Here is a 14,577-nt window from a genome sequence, read left to right as displayed (position 1 = left end):
GGAGAGCCGAAGGCAGCACCCGCCCGCAGGCTGTGCCCAGCCCGCCGTCTGCTTCCGCAACGGGGCCCACGGGTCGCTGACGCGTCGCTGGACCCCAGCCCGCACCCTGCACACCCTCCCCGGCGCGAATCGGCGAGCGCCTGTACGTCACCTGAGAGCTATCCCGTGATTGGCTGAGCCCTCCTACGCCCCACCTCCTTCGCTAAGGGTTTCTGGGGAGGCGGGGCGGCCGCTGCCTTCCGTGGTCGTGGCCTTGTTGGGACCCGCCAGCCCCGCCCCGCGAGCCCCGGAACGCCTGGGAGGGAGCCCGAGTCCTTGCTCGGGTAGTTGTCTTGGCCTCCCACGCCCTCAGGCGTTTCACAAGCCGGGACCAGAGCCATGACTGCTAGGGGCTCTGATGGCGAACACTAGCGACCTCACCCCGCGCTCCGCCCGGCCCCCCGCGGCCGAGAACAAAGCTGGAGTGGAGGGGGCGGGGGGGGAGGGGCGAAGCGGTGGCAGGGCGAGCACACAGCTCCTGATGATGAATTTGTAATGGTCCTGACTCACCATTGACAAGCTTGGAGTTGGTGATAACAAAACATTTAAAAAATATATTTTTACAACCATTACATGATTTACCGCAAGTGAAACTCAACCAACAGTCTTAATAAACTTCATTGAAAGTTCGACCTTTTGCACCTTGATTTTTCTATTCCTGCCGAATCCCCTGCAGCTAGCTTGGAGCCACTGAAAGGTCACCTCAGGCACAAAAGGACGAACATTAAGGGATGTTGTGCAAGAAAGCGTCATTGGCTTTCTTTTTTAAATGTCACTTTGAAATATCACTTTGGAAGGAGGCATACCAAAGGTGGTGTCGCTGATTGCATCTGATAGGGCTGGGAGGAGTCGGCCTTTTCACTAAATTCCTATTTATAATATCTTCTGTGTTTTGTAGTATATGCACATATCCGAATGAAAGATAATAAAGTTAATTGAAAAATAATGGTGGCCGAGAAACTCAGTTGAAGTGGGTGGATATGAGATTTAGTTTGGAAGCGGAATAGGTGAAACTTATGGATTAGGTGTGAGGGATGACAGAAGAAGAAACCAAGGATGACCCAGGTGTCTGGCATTAGTACTAAGTGATTGGTGCCATTTACCAAGGTGGGAAAGCTGGGGGTGTGCCCAGATGTGGGGCGTTAACAGCGGTTTTAATTTGGGATGTGTTATGTTGGAGAGACCTCTGAGATGCCACATGAAGCTACTCAACAGGCAATAAGATACACGAGTCTGAACACAGAGTCATCAGACTATAGATGATGAATAAATTTCCTACTATTGTTGTAACAAACTTAGTGGCTTGAAACAACACAATTGCTTATCTTATGGTTCTGGGGCTTAGGAGTCTGAAAGGGGTTTCATGGGGCTAAAATCAAGGTAGCAGTGTAGGCATCACATACACAAAAATTGTAACTATGTGTGGTGATGGAGATGAACTAGACTCACTGTGGTGATCATTTAGCAATATGCAGGGTGGGGCAAAATAATACAATAAATAATAAATACAGGCATACACTGTTTCGTGTACTCACACCTGTTTGTAAACCTACTTTTGCCCCATGCTGTGTACATACATTGAGTCATTATGTTGTACACCAGAAACATAAAATGTATGCCAAATATATCTTTTTTCTTTTTTAAAGATAAAAGGAATCAGTAGGTCTGCCTTTCTAGGCTGCAGGGGGAGAATCTGTTTCCTTCTCTTTTCAGTTTTTAGAGGCTGCCCACATTCCTTGACTTGTGGCCCCTCTGACCTGCTTCCCTTGCCACATCTTCTCTGACGCCCCTGCTTCCCTTGTTCACATTAAAGGGCCGGTATGATTACAGTGGGTCCACTCAGGTAGTTCAGAATAATCTTCCCTCAAAATCCTAATTTAATCACATCTGGAAAGTCTCTTCTACGTAAGGAAACATTCATAGGTTCTGAGGATTAGGATGTAGACATCTTTCGGGGAGGTATTATTTTGCCTCCCACAAGTGGTATTAAAAGTCCCAGGAGATGTTCAAGAGGGGAATATAAGTTTTTAAAATGTCTTACTGGTTTTAGAGAGAGGAAGGGTGAGGGAGGGAGAGAAACAGGGATCTGCTGTCTCCCGCATGCCCCCTACCAGGGTGGAGCCTGAAACCCGGGCATGTGACCTGCCCAGAAATGGGTCTGGTGACCTCTCTGTTCACGGGACAATGCTCAGTCAACTGAGTCACAACGGTCAGGCCTGGGCATATCACTTTTAAAGTTACATGCCATCCCAGCAAATACCCAGAACAGTGTTGATGTTCAGTTTTTTTAAAATCTGGATGTTTATTACATAAGTGTGTGTAGTTTATAAAATTTTTAGTTGTACATTTAACATGTGCATGTTTTTGTACGCATATTATAAGTACAATATGTTTTTTAAACATTGTTTCAGATTATAGCTAGGAATAGAAATACTTTTAATAATAGGTAATACAACCCTGGCCAGGTGGCTCCGTTTGTTGGAGCGTCATCCATATACCAAAAGGTTGCAGGTTCGATTCCCAGACAGGGCACCTATCCAGGTTTCTGGTTCGTCCTCAGTAGGGGCTCGCAGAGAAGGCAACAATGAATGTTTCTCAGTCACAGCAATGTTTCTTTCTCTCCCCCTTCCTCTCTCTCTAACAAACAATAAAAACTGCCCTGGCTGGTTTCCTCAATGGTTAGATGAGGGGATCCTCAAACTTTTTAAACAGGGGGCCAGTTCACTGTCCCTCAGACCGTTAGAGGACCGGACTATAGTTTTTAAAAAAAAACACTATGAACAAATTCCTATGCACACTGCACATATCTTATTTTGAAGTAAAAAAACAAAACGGGAACAAATACAATATTTGTATTTGCATGTGGCCCCTGGGTTAGAGCATCGGCCGGTGAACCAAAGGGTCTCAAGTTCAATCCCCGGCGCCCATCAGGGTGTGTGCAGGAGGCAGCTGGTTTCTCTCTCTCTCTCTCTCTCTCTCTCTCTCTTTCTCTCTCTCTCTCTCTCCCTCCCTCCCTCCCTCCGCCTCCTCCTCCTCTTCTTCCTCTCCTCCTTCCTTTCTACTCTCTCTAAAGATCAGTGAGGAAAATATTCTCAGGTGACGATAAATAAATAAATAGATACTCATAACAAGAAGAGAAGCGTTTTTTGAAATTTGTATTTCAGGACCATTAATCACTGTTCATATCCCCAGTCACTAATCAGTTTATCACATCAGCCAATCAGCTTTTTAGAGCGCCTGTGGTGGTGAGCTGTCCCTGTGCTAGCTTTCCCAATTATAGAACAAAAGTACAAATACATACAATGCCTGTGTAAAATACTGCCCTTTATTGGGATTTTTAAATGTATTGTATGGGCTATGCAAGTATTATTTATTACTTATCTACCTGCCAAGGAAATGAGGTAAGCCAGAGAGTGTCTAGTCACCCCTGACTAATAGGAGTTCAGAAAGTTTAATTGGCCCAGCAATTCCAGCAGAACAGGAAAAGTGTTAAAAACGAGCTTGCCTTTAACTTTGGCTCTGTTATAAAATGTTGGATCAACTACATTATGTTCTAAAATAACTGCTCATTAAAGAGTTCCGTGGGGAGGAAAGAGCAGTGGGGCGGGAGGAAGAGCTAGTAGGAAGTATGCTCTTTTGGACTTCAAAGGATCAGGCTGAGATCAACAGCATTCAGACCAGCAATAAGCCTTTGGGAAAGTACACGCTTTCTCACACAGGCCGGGGAGCCAGCCAAGGCACTGGTCCAGGACTCCTGGGGCTGATGAACAGCCAATTAGTACTGGGCGTGCAGCTGACAGTGAAGATGGGGTCCCACATCCCATCCCTTTGGAGGACAGAAGTGGGCTCTTGGTACCTCTGTGGATGCTTAAGACACATCCAAAGATACATAATTAATATCTGTAAGTCCAAAGCATGAACAAAAGGCCTCCACCTCTCTCTGCTCATGTCTTTCATTCCCCTCCTCTGGAATGAATCTAATTCAACCTTTCAAATCATTTCTGTTCTTCCTCCCTCCCCTGCTTCCTGTCCCTAAATGTGGCCCGTCCCTGACGATTACACCTCTGCCTCTGGTCCCCTACACACACCATCATTTGGAACGTCTTTCACTCTCAAGTCTTCCATTTTGACGTCTGTGTAGATAATTCCTTGGTTGCATATACTCGTTCTAGTTCTGGGCCCATAATCTCAATTGCTGGCTAGACATTTCCTCACCTCATACTCAATATATAAAATTTAGTTTGGTGTTTTTCCTCTTGACTTCCCCATTTCTCTTAATGGTATCCCTTACCACTTTCATTCAGACTCAAAATCATGGAGTCATATTGTAATATTCTCTCCTCCTCTCTCTCTCTCTCTTGGTCTCTTGTTTCTCTCTCTAACTTTTAACATCCAGTCTCTCAAATTCTTTTTTTTAAAATATATTTTATTGATTTTTTACAGAGAGGAAGGGAGAGGGATAGAGAGTTAGAAACATCGATGAGCGAGAAACATCGATCAGCTGCCTCCTCTACACCCCCCACTGGGGATGTGCCCACAACCAAGGTACATGTCCTTGACCGGAATCGAACCCAGGACCCTTCAGTCTACAGGCCGACGCTCTATCCACTGAGCCAAACCGGTTAGGGCCTCTCAAATTCTTCAAAATGTGTTTTGTGGGAGTTTTTTTTTTGGCATCTACTCTTCCCTCCCATTTCTAACATCATCACCTTAGTTCATTCAGATCTTCATCTTTTTATTTCCTTAATTCTGAGATGTCTATGTTTTCACGATTTTACATACCTAAACTCAAGATTTATTTTTAATCATTGTACACATTTAATGTAGATTTTTTTTATTGTAATTAAGCAAATATGGCATCTCAGACCTAGATTACTGTGCTTCTCCTTGCTCTTCCAGCCTGCATTCCCTGCTTCTCTAATCTGTCCTGCACACTAGTGCCTGATTAATCTACTTAAAAGCCTGCTGCTTTCACTAAGCCATTGCTTTGCTTAAGAAAAACTTCCATGTCTCCCCATTCCCTGCTGGGTAAAGTATGCCTAGGGGGTCAACTTTGGCATTGAAAGTCTCCAACAATCATGCCCTGACCTCTTCCCGGCCTTACCAACATTACTCCCCTCCCCAGGTCCTTCTGCCCTGAACAGATGACTGTCTGCCTCTGTTGATGTCTTCCCCACAATTAAAAGGCTGTTCCTCAGCTGCTTATACCCTACTCAGACTTCAAGTCCTATCTCTGTTGTGAAGTTAGCTCTGTTAGGACACTTGTCTCCCTGATGTATCCTTATCCTTGAATCATGACTTATTTAAGAAATACAGTCTCATCAGCATTGAGTCAAATGAGAAGACCACAACTCTTATCGAAGAGCCATTTCCATCCCCATTCTGTTCCCTCTGGCTAGTCCAGTTCACTTGCATTCAACTTCCCCCAGCTCCCCTCCTCCAGCACCGAAGCTAATGATCTTAGAAGTACAAGGATGCTTATCTTTATAGTGAATCGAGTGTAAAAGAGCATGGTGAGTTGAGGAACAAAGAGAAATTTAGTCGTGTTATAAGATAGGTGTGTGGAGGCAGAAAGCAGCTGGATACGCAGCTAAGATGTGGGGTAAGGCCAGGTCAGTGGGGGCCCTGAGGGATGTCATGCTAAGGTCAGGCTTTCTCCTCGCTAGAATTGGGAGATTTTTTTAATCATGAGAGTGACATGATCATATTTGCTCCATTAGAGTTGTGGAAGATGAGCTGGGAAGAGGAGGAAGGACTAGAAGAAGGGAGGCCAGTTAGGAATTAATATTTCAGAACCTGACTTAAGGTGATGGACATGGAAATGAAGTGTGAGCGAGAGGACAGAATCAAAAGAATGTGGAGAAAGAATGGACAGAACTTGGTGGCAGAAGGAATGATGATGGAAGAGAATGGCTGATGTTTCTACTTCAAAAAACTGGGTGGCTGGCAATGCTCCCATCTGAAGAAAAGGAGAAGCAGGTGTTGGATGGGCTGGAGGAGCCGAGAAGCTGAGCTCTGATTAGGACATGTTGAATTTGCAGCACCGAAAGGACATTTTCATAAGATTGAGGACCTGGAGAAAAATATGTAATGAGGCATAATTCATCCCCCAAACTTTATATCTATTTTTTGAAATATATTTTTATTGATTTCAGAGAGGAAGGGAGAGGGAGAGAGAGATAGAAACATCAATGATGAGAATCATTGATCGGCTGCCTCCTGCACGCCCCCCACTGGGGATGGAGCCCGCAACCCAGGCATGTGCCCTTGATTGGAATCGAACCTGGGACCCTTCAGTCCACAGGCCGACGCTCTATCCACTGAGCCAAACCAGCTCGGGCTATATCTATTTTGAAATCCATTGTTACTTCTAGCCCAAGGCACCCAACTGCATTTCTTGTCCTACCTGTCTCACCAGCTTTTCTAAGGCCCCTGACTCCCAGTCTGTTATACATTTACTCTTGGCCAGTTCAGAGCTCTTTTTATACTACTTTACACAAAGCAGTTATCTCAATCTTAGACAGCTGGACTCTCAGACATGATTAAATTTACTTTTACAGGATAAGGTTCTGCGGAAATCCGGGGACGTCAGTTTATTGTGTTTAACTCTCAGTGGGGCTTTCCTGGCCCTGTGCCCTCTTTGCCAGCTCACTTTTTCCAACTGTCCAGTCTTCCCTATGCTCCAGCTGCTCTTCTCTTAACCCCTTCTTTACACTTTTGGTCACTGTCTCATTCTTGAAACTTCCTTTTCCCTGGGTTTCCATGACACCTCCTGATTTTCCATCTACCTCAAATCTCTCACTACTTCCTCAAATGTCTCCTTAAAAATTAATGTTTCCTAGGATTCCCTATTTAGCCTTTCTTTGATCTCATTTTATTTTATTTTTTTTAAATATATTTTTTATTGATTTTTTACAGAGAGGAAGGAAGAGAGATAGAGAGTTAGAAACATCAATGAGAGAGAAACATCGATCAGCTGCCTCCTGCACATCTCCTACTGGGGATGTGCCCGCAACCCAGGTACATGCCCTTGACCGGAATCGAACCTGGGACCTTTCAGTCCGCAGGCCGAAGCTCTATCCACTGAGCCAAACCGGTTTCGGCTTTGATCTCATTTTAGTAAACATCTAATGTGACCCCATCCACTTGCCTGGCTTAACACAACCAGTGAAATTTGTTTCTAAATCTGAATCTCTAGCCCAGTCTTCTCTGTCCAAACACAAACATCCAACTCCTTTGCGGGCATCGTCATGTGACTGAGCTCCACAGGCACTTCCATCAGCTCGCTAAAATGAAGTTTTTTCTTCTCCATAAACTTGGGCTTTCTCCAGGGAGTGGTATTATCATCCACCTCTAACCTGGGAGGAATCCTTGGCCTCTCCACCTCTATCTCCCAAATCAGTCTACCATGAAATCCTATCAACCTTAGGTTTTAAATGAGCATTTTCCTAGAAGAGAACATGGTGTGATTGAAGAGAACAAGAAGGGGGCAAGAATAACATGAAAAGGAGAGGACTGGCCTGGCAGGAGGGAAGTTTTGCTGAGGAATATTGGAAAATATCAAGTGGGAGGGAACCTCGGGACAGAGCTTAAAGGCGATACACAGTATTTCAGAGTTGATGCACGTGGTCACAGAACCACCAGATATCAGCAGGTGGGAGACATGGTCATTCCACGGCACATTTTTAAAAAGCCACTTGAAAAATGCAAGTCAGAGCAACTATTACCTTTGTAACTAGAAACAACCGTTTCTTGGGTTTTATTGAAGACATGAGGAAAAAACTAAGAAGTTCAAACTAGAAGTTCAGAAAATCTGACCTTGAATTTAAATGTAAGTACAAATGCTACTAAAAAATACATTTTCATTGAAGGAGGCAAATTGAAATTAGGCTTCATAGTGTAGCTAGAAGTAGACTATGTTGAAAATAATTGCAAGAATGATATTTGATTGAAAAGTGCTTACAAGCCATTTCTTAACTATAGCTCATCTTTAAATTGAATATATATATATAAAATCACCAAATAGAAATGTGATGATGATTTCCTAAAACATCTGAATTTCCACATTTCAACAAAAATGTAGGTTAAATAAATGACATTATAATACAGCACACTATCTGACATGCTGATCAGCATGGTCATTTCCATTTCATTGGGACATTTGGATACCATATAACGCAGAGCAAGTGCACTCCTCTCCCTCACGTGGCTAGTTAGTAGTTGAATAACTGGGAGAAAAAAGCACAGACCAGGCAGCTCCGCCAAAAGCAAAGGGACAAATAAAAAGAGTTGCAGCAAACTTTCACTTTGGGAAATAAACTACATTTATGAAGCAGAAGGTTCCAGAAGCAGGAGCAGATCCACTTCCCTGGGTGACAGAATGAGGACTGTCAAGGAGAGTTCGTGTTCAGCTTTCAGTTTAGAAATGCTGGGAGGCCGTGCGTTTCAGCGCAGCAGCCAGGAGACGAATGGGAACCAGAAAATGACCGGCATGAGTTGGCAGTAACGATGGAGGTGACCGGTTTAGAACCAAAGCTTTCCTCTTCTCCCTTTGCTTCCGATTGCAGTTTCCATGAGAAAGCCCCCCAACTGCTCAGTTACTTACGTGAGGTCCTGGAAAGCACAGCTCCTGGTAAGAACACACACTGCTTTCCATCCCGTGGCACCAGCTCTGGGCCCAGCGTTGTTGAGTCGAGGAGCAGGGCAGCTGTTGGTTCTGTTGGTTTAGCTGCAACTGAGCAGTCATTAATAAGCGTCTGACTCCCCGACTGAATCCTGGGCCCCGCCTCTCTGAAAAGGAAGGAAAAAATATGTGGCTCCAAATCCTTCCTGTCTTCCTGGACAGTAGCTTGCAAGGAGGAGGACCTGAGTGTCTGAGTGGTACTTCCCTGTTTTTGATATTTCTACCTGATGATTTTATTTTCCACTAGAAAAATTAGTTTCTTCTGAGTTTCATGAAGACAGAAACAAAAAACTACATTCAAAGTCTCAATAGTCTTTTCACATTGTTTTCACGCATGACCCATTCAAAATACTTATTAAGATACCACCTTGTGCCGAAAAGTAAAATAAAGACATTAAACTAGGGATTCAAGTTTTCTTAATAGTCACAGGCCTTGACATATTGAATACCCTTAGTTTCATGAGATTGAAGGAAAAAAATTAATATTGTTGCATTTTACCTAAGCTACATTAAAAGAAAACTGTTTCTACATTTTATAAAGGGTGTACCTTGCACTTTAGTGCTCAGGGACCTCCCATGACCAGATTGGTGGCAAGGGGTACAGACCAATGATCTGCTATTTCTATATGTTTGTTCGAACGCATCTCCAGCTTAGCCTTATATACCATGCAACTTTACATTCTACCTAAGGAAAGCTAAAATAAGAAAGTCAGCCCAGCCAGTGTGGCTCAATAGTTGAGTGTAGACCGATGAGCCAGGAGATCATGGTTCAATTTCCTGTCAGGGCACATGCCCGGGTTGCAGGCTCGATCCCCAGTGGGGGAGTGCAGAAGGCAGCTGATCAATGATTCTCTCTCATCACTGATGTTTCTATCTCTCTCTCCCTCTCCCTTCCTCTCTGAAATCAATTTTTACTGCTGTTTTTAAGAACTGATGAGTAGGGCTTTTGGTCAGGATGGCAGAATAGATAAATGCTGGACTCACCTCCTCTCACCACATTTACTGCTGTTTTTAAGAACTGATGAGTAGGGCTTCTGGTCAGGATGGCAGAGTAGACAAACGCTGACTCACCTCCTCTCACCACATCAAAATTGCAACTAAACTACAGAACAACCAGCATGGAGAACTGCCTGAAGTCCAGGTAAACTAAGAAGTCCTATAACGAAGGATGTACCATATGGAAGAAGCCACATCAAGACTGGTGGGAGGGGTGGAGACACAACCGGCTGTCCCCACACCTCCCTGTGGCAGTCAGACACTGGGAAGGCCATCTCAGCGGCACGGAGGTTCCCCGTGAAGAGCAAGGGGTCCCAGCCCCATACTGGATCCCCAGCCAAGGGGTCCAGGACCTGGAAGAGAAGTCCCCTAACTTCTGGCTGTTAAAACCAGCGGGGTTGGTGGCTGAGAGAGAAGGGGAGCTGCTGGAGTTCCAGGGGTTCCTCCTAAAGGGCCGGCACATGGACTTACTGATGGAGTCATTCGCTCTGAGCTTCAGCGCTGGGGTAGCAGCTCAACTGCTCCCCAACTGCTCAGTTACTTACGCCTGGGACATATGGAAGGACGGAATTGCCTGGCTTTAGGGCAAGGGCTGGAGGGGCAGCTTTCTCCCAGACGAAAGTGCTAACAGAAGCCACTATTCCTTTTTGCCAAGCCCTCCAGCTGCAGGCACAGGCCAGCGCCATATATGAGTCTCTATTAACCTGGCCAACATTGTTTGATTCTCCCTGGTGATTCCCTGGGACCCTGCTCCACCCAACTTTTGGACCCACCCAAGCCACTTCCCATTGCTTTTCTATACTAATGGCCTGTCTTGGCTCATCCTGTGGACTTTCCTAAAATCTCTCAAGGTTCACAAATTCCAAACAAGCAGAATCCGGCCTCAGCATGCCCCATACCTCATGCTAAGCAGCCCCACGCCTGGCACTAGCGGCAGCTGGCCTGTTTGCAGCTTAGCCTCTCCCAGGCACCTCCAAGCCCTGCACAAGTGGCAAACACCTGCAGATCACTTTGTAGCTCATACCAGGTGGCCCTGGCCAAGGCACAGGCAACAGGTGACCTTGGCCTGCACCTCCCAGGAAGCCCCAGAACCAATACATTCAGACCACACTAGAGCACCACCCAACCACTTTCACAAACCATGATTCTCTCTCAGCACTGGGGTTTCTGTCTCTCTCCCTCTCCCTTCCTTGCGGTGAAATAAATAAAAGCAGATTAAAAAAAAGAAGAAGAAGAATCTATAGTATTCAGCCCTGGCTAATGTGGCTCATTGGTTGGGTGTTGTCCTGTGTCCCGAAAGGTCTCCAGTTTGATTCTTAGTGAGTAGTGTGTAGGAGGCAGCCGATAGATGTTTTGCTCTGACATCCATATTTATCTCTCTCTCTCCCTTTCCCTTCCCCTCTTTCTGAAAATCAATGAAAAATCTTACGGGGGGCTGGGCGGGGGGAGAACTTACAGAATTCAGATATATGGTCTTTACTATTTAACTATTCTACTATTATGATGCTCTTTACTATTCTTTTTCCCTTGATTCTTTGCTTCTCCATATAAATTTTAGAATCAACTTGCCAAGTTCTATGAGAAACTTCAATTTGAATTTTTATTGGTTTAATTAATTTTTGCACTTTCTCTGTCCCTATAGAATGAAACCTCCTTGATGACAAGAGTTCATGTCTGTTATGTTCTTTTTAAAAAATACTTTTAAATTGATTTTTTTTAGAGAGAGGAAGAGAAATGGATAGAGAGATAGAAACACTGATAAGAGAGAAACATCCTTCAGTTGCCTCCTGCATGCCCCCTACTGCGGATCAAGCCCACAACCTGGGCATGTGTCCTGACTGGGAATCGAACCCTGACCTCTTTGTTCATGAGCTGACCCTTCGTTCATGAGCCACACCGGCCGGGCATGTCTGTTTTGTTCTTACTGTGTTCCAGGCACACAGCTCAGTGCCTGGAGTATGGTGAGTGCTCAACAAATATTTGCAGAATGGTTGGATGAATGAACAGATGAATAGCATAATGACTCAACATAAAATGTTTTGTAGGCATGTAAATTTTTATTTTCAAAATAGTTAATTATGGGAAAATGTTCACAAGATATTAAGTGAAAAAATTAGGCTTCAAAATTTAAAATGACCCTACTATTGCAAGATATATATATATATTTTTTTTATATATATATATATATATAATCACTAAGAAATAAAAAATAACAATAGCTGTCTGGGTAGTAAAATTGCAGATTGTTATTTTCTCATTTATGCTTTTTAAATTTTCTACAGCTTGCATATAGCTTTATAATAAAATAATAGACATTGTTTAAAATAATAAAAGAAAATATCACAATATTTAGAGTTTGGGAGGTGGTGCTGTGTAAGTCCATTAGGTTGAGACACGAACTTCTAGTTAAGGTTGGAGTTTTGTCAATATACAGAAGGAAATTTTAAAGTTTACTTTTACTTAAGAATAACATACATACAAGAAAAGGGCACAAATCTTAAGGTGATGAATGAGTTATTACAAGGCAAACACCCTGTGTAACCATTGCCCAGAGCAGAAAAACGGACAGTGCCTGCACCCCAGAAGCCGGCCCCCCTACCCTGACTACCTCCCTCTGCCAGGAGCACTCCCTAGGTCCTGCAGGAGCCCCAGGCTCAGGCCGCCAGGCAGGCCCGGAAGCCACTGGAGAAGCAAACAGAGACACCTCTAGGGGAGGGGAGGACCTACTGCCACCCCCACCTACCTCCCCAACTGGAGCACCCGGCCAGTGCCAACGTGTGGTACGACTTCCCAAAGGAGGAATGCAACAACACACAACCAAACTCAGAAACACCGCCAGACTCACTGTCCCTTCCCTCCCCTCACTGCGGCCCCCTGTGACCCCAGAGGAGGGACAAGGTCAAACGCCACCACAGCAAGGAGATGAGGCAAGAAAAATTCTTGCAAAGGGAGAGTAAATCCACTTCTTCCAGCCCCGCAGAGGGTGGGAGGAAGGTGGGCGCGGTGCAGGGAGCTGAGAGAGGGGGCAGGTAAGCAGGACTGACTTTGCCTTCCCAGGCTGGAATCTGGAGCGTAGGTGTGGGTGCTGATGGGTTAAAAGGGGGTTTTACCTCCCTCGCCATTTGGGACTCCTGGCTTCGCCTGTGTGGGCTGTGTCACCGCCACACCGCACAGTGGTTTGGAAACAACAGAAACTTACTGCTCACAGTTCTGGAGACTGAAAGTCCGAGGTCAGGGTGCAGGTCTGCTGAGAGCCCTCTTTCAAGTTGCAGACTGTGAACACCTCGACTTCTGGCCTCCTCCTGTGCTGGGGCAGAGGGAAAGCTGATGCTGGCCTCTCTTTTTTTTTAAAAAAACACATATATATATATATTTTTCTTATTGTGTTTTTTTTTTTTTTTAACAGAGAGGAAGGGAGAAGGATAGAGAGTTAGAAACATCGATCAGCTGCCTCCTGCACACCTCCTACTGGGGATGTGCCCGCAACCAAGGTACATGCCCTTGACCGGAATCAAACCTGGGACCTTTCAGTCCACAGGCCGATGCTCTATCCACTGAGCCAAACTGGTTAGGGCTGGCCTCTCTCACAGGAGCACCAATCCCATCCCCCATGAGGGCTGCCCTCTCCCGACCTCATCTACTCCCAATTCCATCCCCAAGGCCCCTCCTCCTAACGCCCTCACGTTGGAGGGGGAGAGGGGGCTAGGGGTTTGACATATGAATTTGGGTTGGGGGACACAAACATAAATTCAGAACAATGCCTCACAGGTGGGCCCCTCCACCCCTGCCCTATCGACGTGGGGTGGCTGCAGTAATGAAACGGATGCTTATGACATGGTCAGGCAGACGGAGGAGGCTTGCGCTAAATTTCCTCGCTTTTAGTAGCAAGGGGCTAGCGATCCCTGTGAGGGGGGGATTGTGAAAACTTGAGACGTCCCTCGAATATGGGGATGCGTGTAAAAATATTTTGCAATGACTAATCCATAGTTTTAGTTCCCGATATGAGGCGCCATGGGTGGCGGCAGACTTGCTCTCTGCAGGTCTTCCTTTCCCAGTGCTGTCATTTCTTTCCGTTTTCTATCGGATTAGGATGAAAGCTGCAGACAAGGGATTTCTTCTTCTTTTTTTAAAATATATTTTTATTGATTTCAGAGAGGAAGGGAGAGGGAGAGAGATAGGAACATCAATGGTGAGAGAGAATCATTGATTGGCTGCCATCTGCACACCCCATACTGGGGCTCAAGCCCACAACCCAGGCATGTGCCCTGCCTGGGAATCGAACTGAGATCTCCTGGTTCATAGGTCAACGCTCAACCACTGAGCCACGCTGGCTGGCCGGGAGAGGGTGATTTCTTATCAAACCCTCACAGTAGCTCAGCAGATGGACTCACCCCAGCTTCCCCAAGACAGAGAGCTTCCCAAGGAAACGCTCCTGTGTCTCCGCCCCGAGGGAACATTTCCTACACATGGGCTCACTCTCCTTGCAGACAGCGAAAGGGGCGAGGCTGTGAAGTCAGCCGGAGCTGGGTTTGGATTCAGGCTCTGCCACTGACAGCGGCTTGGTCTTGGACACGTTCTGGCATTTTGTAAGGTCGATGATCCTTCTACAGAGATAATAGTGAGAGGGCTGCAGCCAGGTTGGAGACACCTATGAAAAATGTACACCCAGCACCTGACACTCAGTGAGTTCCCTTCTCCCCAGCCCCGACTGACACAGGCTCCCGTGGGTGACGTGGGCATGGGGGACTCAGTCTGATGACTGGCATATCTACTTGTAATGTTACGTCACTTACATTTTTCCTGAAATCAACATTAATTCTATTTTTTTAGCTTAGCCTTGTCCTAACCAATAATGTTTG

General features: G+C 45.5%; 1 protein-coding gene across 1 annotated transcript in view; it reads right to left on the bottom strand.

The window, feature by feature from the left end:
- Positions 1 to 8,800, bottom strand: part of GNE (glucosamine (UDP-N-acetyl)-2-epimerase/N-acetylmannosamine kinase) — a 51,205-nt gene extending 42,405 nt beyond the window's left edge. Inside the window, exon 1 of the mRNA XM_006758490.1 lies at positions 8,645 to 8,800. Coding sequence (XP_006758553.1) covers positions 8,645 to 8,785 — 141 coding nt within the window. The 5' untranslated portion in view covers positions 8,786 to 8,800. The remainder of the gene's footprint in view (positions 1 to 8,644) is intronic.
- Positions 8,801 to 14,577: the final 5,777 nt, after the last annotated feature.

Source organism: Myotis davidii, unplaced genomic scaffold, assembly GCF_000327345.1.
Source record: "Myotis davidii unplaced genomic scaffold, ASM32734v1 scaffold534, whole genome shotgun sequence".
In the NCBI taxonomy this organism is placed as follows: Eukaryota; Metazoa; Chordata; class Mammalia; order Chiroptera; family Vespertilionidae; genus Myotis; species Myotis davidii.
The sequence above is the reverse complement of the archived record's forward strand: the minus strand, read 5'-3'. Positions and strand labels throughout refer to the sequence as shown.